Source organism: Limulus polyphemus, unplaced genomic scaffold (assembly GCF_000517525.1).
Source record: "Limulus polyphemus unplaced genomic scaffold, Limulus_polyphemus-2.1.2 Scaffold4710, whole genome shotgun sequence".
In the NCBI taxonomy this organism is placed as follows: Eukaryota; Metazoa; Arthropoda; class Merostomata; order Xiphosura; family Limulidae; genus Limulus; species Limulus polyphemus.
Genome location: NW_013670320.1, coordinates 27,573 through 33,957, shown reverse-complemented (window position 1 = coordinate 33,957; position 6,385 = coordinate 27,573). Strand labels below are relative to the sequence as shown.

General features: G+C 30.1%; 1 protein-coding gene across 7 annotated transcripts in view; it reads left to right on the top strand.

Moving 5' to 3' along the window:
* LOC106471575 overlaps nucleotides 1–6,385 on the top strand; it is a 39,892-nt gene that overhangs the window by 30,481 nt on the left and 3,026 nt on the right. For all 7 annotated transcript variants that reach the window (XM_022400188.1, XM_022400184.1, XM_022400182.1 and 4 more), the window contains 2 exons: nucleotides 561–730; nucleotides 3,568–3,668. In XM_022400188.1, coding sequence (XP_022255896.1) covers nucleotides 561–730; nucleotides 3,568–3,636 — 239 coding nt within the window. In that variant the 3' untranslated portion in view covers nucleotides 3,637–3,668. The remainder of the gene's footprint in view (nucleotides 1–560; nucleotides 731–3,567; nucleotides 3,669–6,385) is intronic.

Sequence of the window (6,385 nt, the reverse complement as noted above, 5' to 3'; positions counted from 1 at the left end):
TACATCCTGAAGAGTTAGTGACCTTAGATTATCTGTAAAAATTACATCTTGAAGAGTTAGTGACCTTAGATTATCTGTAAAAATTACATCTTGAAGAGTTAGTGACCTTTGAAGTCACAAACTGGTAGAAAATAACGAGAGAACAAAATGAAGAATTCAAGGATTTTGTCCACCAGTGGCAAAACAGTATATCTGAGTACTTACAACGCTAGAAACCGGGTTTTGACACCCGTGATGGTCAGAGCACAGATGGCCCATTGTGTAGTTTTGTTCTTAACTTCAAACAAATTCAAGGATTTTAATTTTTAGTGACATATATATGTATATGAATGTTATTGGAAATAAAAAAAGTATAGACTGTACATGAATTAAGGAGGTGGGTTAGTAGGAGTAAAATATATTAAAAGCAATTGCTGTTAATGTGTTATAACTGGGCAACAGTGAGAAGGTTCATTCATCATAAATAGGGAAGGGATATTTTCACATTTTTTATAATAGTTAGCTTTTTGTGTGTGTGTGTATCGTAAACATTGTAAACTTTTTTGTGCTTTATGTTTTAGTCTCAACAGTTGGTCCTCAAAAGCAAAACCAACTCCCTGAAAATGTGATAACTATGATTGGGGAAAAAAATGACTTGAAGTACCAAAGAGAATACAAAGGACAGGTGAAACGTCCTGCTGAAAATACAATTCAGAAAACAACAACAACACCTCCAAAAAACCAAAGCCTGGTAATGTATTGTGAATAATTTATATTGTTTAATTAAACAAGTGAAAAAAAAAATTTGTTATATGTATTTTTACAGAATGGTTTACTTCTCAACTGGTAATCAGTATTGAACTGGAACTTGGTTTTCATTTGTTGTGTGTGTGTCGACCAGTATCCATTAAACATGAAAACAAATTAAAGTAGCTGCATGTTTGAGGCAGTGCAAGTTAAATGTTTTATTAAATGTAAATCCAAGTGTAAAACTTCTTTGTCTGTAAATAAAACAATTACAGATGAAGAAGAAAATGTTTACTTTTTTGTTTAAAAAGTATATTTTGCTAGGTTTATCTAGCATCTTTAGGTGAAAGTATACATCGGCTATAGGTGGAGATAATGCACCCAAATGGATAACTTTTTGAAGTCATTTGCGTTCTTTGCAGTTTTGTAGCTGATCTATACTTTTTTCCTTTCAAAAACTTTGGAGAAATTTTATCAATTGTTTAAAATACACATTTTCATATTTATTTTGCAAGCAAAGTACTTACAGTGATTCATGCAATAAATTTGCTTGAACACGAGTTGCATCAAACGAAAATAGTCTTTACACACACGAGTTTTTTTACGTGTAATTTCAAGATAATTGGCTAATAGAAGTTTTTAAACTATTACAACATTTGGTACTCAAAAATGTGTTGGGAAACTTAATAAGATGTGTAACAATTAATAATTAACATTAATGTCAACTGATTTTTGCTCTTTTTGACGTGGTTCTTAGTGTGTGTGGTTTGTAGACTCCCTTCAGGTGGTATGTGGAAAGGTTGCATAGTTATGAACAGAAAGTGGCAGCATAGTGTATAGATCCCATTGTGGCCTGCCAAGATGAAGATTTTAAAAAACAATGTGGTCTGCAAACAAAAAGAGTTTGGGGATTGTTGAGATAGACCAAGAAGTCTTTGATTACGTCGTAAGGGGGGGGGGATTAAACATCATGCCAAGTGAACACAGCGAGATAATAAATTGCCATTCATTATTTTGTTTACCTATTAATTAAATTGAAGACATAAATAAGTAACTTAACACTAATTCTTTTTAAACTATTAACCCATTAACTGCGGATGACGGATATTTCCGTCATTGAAGTTCTATGGCTCAGCTGCGAATAACGGAAATATCCGTCACTCGCACATATATAACCATAACTCTATGCGAATGACAAAAATTACCGTTTTATCGGGACTGATGGCAACTCAGTTTTATCTGTGAGTCAGGAAACGGCAACTGAGCTGCTCCTGCCGCAGTTAATGGGTTTTTCAGGATTTGAAGAATTTATTTTTGTTTATTTTTATTTTTTTGAGTTAAAAAAATTTCATCTAGTATTATTGTGGCTCTTTCTTGTATCCAACATTTGTATTAACTAGTCAATCACAGAAAAAGCAACCTTTGCAGTGTTGGTATTGGTAGGGCCGAGAAAGCTACAAATAATAGTGTGTTAATTCAAAAAAAAACTTATTTTGTTGTCAGTGTTCAAAGAATCTACTAATATAAAATTGAAATTTCTGTTATGTCTATAAAAACTGATGTATTTCAATTATTACTTTACTACATTATAATATTAATCCTTGAATCATGCTTTAAAACTAAATGTATAACAATCAGTTATTTATACATGAACAGTTTATTATTAAGAGGAGCGTCAAACAAAATTCTCATTTGCTTTTCTCTTATAAAACAAAACATCACAAAAAAGTATTTTGTCAGTGTAGTATGGGTAATTTTTTTATTGTTTCAAGTAAAAAAACATTTTTACAGTGTTTATTATAAGAACCATTTGATGGTAAATTGTGTATATTTTGTTTAAAGCTGTTTTTTTTTTTGCAAAGAATAAATACTGTCATGACAGGTAAGGTGTCATAGACCTATGAGCCATAGTATTAAGCAAAAGGCCTTATCAGCACTGCATATAGCAGTGTGTTTGACATGTTGTAATATTCTTCTTTACTTCACATTTAAGGTCTTATAAATACTGAAAATACTGATGGGTTAATCAGTCATTGCTAGTGACAGATGTTGAGTGACTTTACAAAATTTTGCAAAATTGTAATATTTAACTCCTACAATTCTAAATTCAGATTACTGCACTATTTAACTCCTTCAGATTACTGCACATTTAACTCCTACAATTTTAAAATTCAGATTACTGCACTTAATATCCATGGATTATTTATCATCTACTAGAAGTTATCAAACAAAATGACAGGTGGTTAATTATTAACTTAATTAAAAGTGTATAAGGTTAAGGTTTCAATAAATAGTTATTGATAAATATGTAAGAAAATATAAGTTAACAATATTATATAACAATAGAGCCTCTTTTAGGAGGTATATCCTCCTTCTTAGGAAAAGTCTGTCTTCGGAAAGTTGTCTTATAACATTTATGATGTTGCAATTTCTTAACCTTTCTGTAGCTCCTAATTTACACTGATCAATTTTAAAATTCAGATTACTGCACATTTAACTCCTACAATTTTAAAAAGTTAATCTTTTATAATATTTAATTTAGGATGAAACCTGTTATGCATTTAAAAAATGTTACCTCTGGTTTTTTTTGTAATCTATCGTAGTAATTGGTTAAAAGTTAAAGCTTTTGATAAAATTTCCAAGCATTGGCATATAGGAAGCTGATAGGATCCATATTTTTTGCAGTATATGTGAAGAAGTGTTTCAATAAAGTATATTTAATTTGAAATAAATAACCTGTCACTGTATTTTATCATGAGGTGATATTAAATTGCACAATGTACAAAGCTATAGGTGGCATCAAAAAGTGAGATTTTTGTATCATTATGTGTCTTATTTCAGATGAAGCTGTATATGTCATTCTTTCTGAATATTACTATGCAAAGAAAGAAGGAAATAGTGAAGAAGTAGCAAAAGAATCCAAAGAAAGTTTCCAGTTTAAGGTTAGTGCGTGTTATGTTCTGTTGATTAACCTTTGGGCTGTTGCTTTATGATTCAATTAGTTCATTGTTGTTGACAGTGCTCTTCATATACGGTTATTAAAGTAAAACTAATGGCACTCGGAGAAAACAGTAATAACTACCTGTAATATAAGCCAGTTTATAATTAAAAGCATAAAATGTAATAGCTAAAAATGCAACTTTCTTGTTTACAATAGCTTTTTTATAAGAACTGGTTAATTCAAGAAAATAACTGAATGAAACTGAAAAAAAAAGCATTTTTTTGGAGCTTTTAAAATGTAACAGAGCAAGAAAATTCAAAAATAAATACTGATTTTGGAGTGATATTGCTTCCCTCATAATGGGATAGACAGTGTAAGACATTGAGTTATCCAAGTATAAAAAAGGAAATGGCAATGTTTCCACAGATGGTGCTGTTTCTAGGACTGTTTATTACAGCTGTCTACTGTAATGGAAGTAAAATTTTACAGTTAGTTTCAAAGGAAATATTAAGGTTCTGTTTTACAGTTTCAGTGAGCAACATTCTTAAATACAGTTTACAGAAAAATATCGTGAAAATATTGATTACAGGAAAGTTAAAATGTTCATTTATGACTAAGGGCTAGTGGTTTGTTTTCATATTATATAGAAGGTATTACAGCAACTATGGTTATAAGGTTGTCAGTTATAGACCGATAGTTATTACAGCACCTGTCATTATAAGGTTGTCAGTTATAGACCGATAGTTATTACAGCAACTATCATTATAAGGTTGTCAGTGATAGACCGATAGTTATTACAGCAACTATAGTTATAAGGTTGTCAGTTATAGACCGATAGTTATTACAGCACCTATCATTATAAGGTTGTCAGTTATAGACCGATAGTTATTACAGCAACTATCATTATAAGGTTGTCAGTGACAGACCAATAGTTATTACAGCAACTATTAATTATAAGGTTGTCAGTTATAGACCAATAGTTATTACAGCAACTATATTATAAGGTTGTCAGTTATAGACCAATAGTTATTACAGCAACTATTATTATAAGGTTGTCAGTGATAGACCGATAGTTATTACAGCAACTATAGTTATAAGGTTCTCGGTTATAGACCGATAGTTATTACAGCAACTATAGTTATAAGGTTGTCACTTATAGACCGATAGTTATTACAGCAACTATCATTATAAGGCTCTCGGTTACAGACCGATAGTTATTACAGCAACTATCATTATAAGTTTGTCATTTATAGACTGATAGTTATTACAGCAACTATAGTTATAAGGTTGTCAGTTATAGACCGATAGTTATTACAGCAACTATAGTTATAAGGTTGTCAGTTATAGATCGATAGTTATTACAGCAACTATCATTATAAAGTTGTCAGTTATAGACCGATAGTTATTACAGCAACTATAATTATAAGGTTCTCGGTTATAGACTTATTACAGTAACTATAAGGTTCTCAGTTATTGACCAATAGGTACAGCAAATATAATTATAAGGTTCTCAGTTCTTGAGTGGTATACATAATTAAGATGTACAGCAACTATAGTTATAAGGTAATCAGTTGTAGATCAATAGGTACAGCAACTATAATTATAAGGTTCTCAGTTCTAGAGTGGTATACATAATTAAGATGTACAGCAGTGTAATGTTGATGAAAATACAAAGACGTGGTTAAAGTTTGGGCCAGTAAAAGAGTTCAGTGCATAATTTTTTTTATTAAATTTGTGACTGTTTTTAAGTATTTGTTTTTGTAAAGCCATTGTTAATGATTTAAATTTAATCACTTGCTGACATACTGATAATATTTGTAAATAATTATTTCTTTTTAAAGTTTTATTGATTAAATTAATTTTCTGTGTAATGAGGATGAAACGGCTTTGAACTGAATTTAACAGGCATTTAATTTACTGTTAACTCTTTCAGTATGGGGTCGGTCCCTGGGAGTGACCTCATAATCATTTTGTGCTTGTTATAGTTTTCAAGCTATAACTTTTAAATTAGTAAGCGTATGTTAACGTAATTTGGTAGATTATCAGTAAACATTACAATGCTTTCATACACAAAATATCAAATTTTTCTATTAAGTCTTAAGGTTTTTTAAGCAATGTTTTTCTCATGCCCTTTTTTTTTCTTTTCGCATGTTGCCTATCCATCATGCAAAGTAATTTTCATTTTAAGATAAAATGTACTTTTATGCGTCAGAAAATTTTCAAATGTCACATGCATAATCTTTATAATGTCCAGATAGTAATCAAATGTTTCTTAAGCAAAAACTTTATATTTTATATGTTACTTTCAGTAACGAATCTGGGTTTGGTAGATTTCACCGATCTTGTAACCACCATATGAAATTTGGAAATAAATATAAATTTTGCCTCTTTTGTTCTAGAATGACAACAGATTATAACACGAAAACATAAATGTTTAGACTATATAGCTTAAATCTCATAACATTATACATTTATATATATTTATTATTTTTTATTATATTGACCTTTCAGCCATGCCTGGCTAACAATACAGAAGTTACAATGACGCGGCTCGTGTGCTCTCATGTTACCGTATCATATAACATAAAACTGACCTTTAGTCTTTACAAAGTGACCTGTCTTGGCTGTGTTTTAGTAGACTAGTGTTTTGTAAAATACAGTCACATTTTCAATTATTATACATTATATATATGTATATATATATATATATATATATAC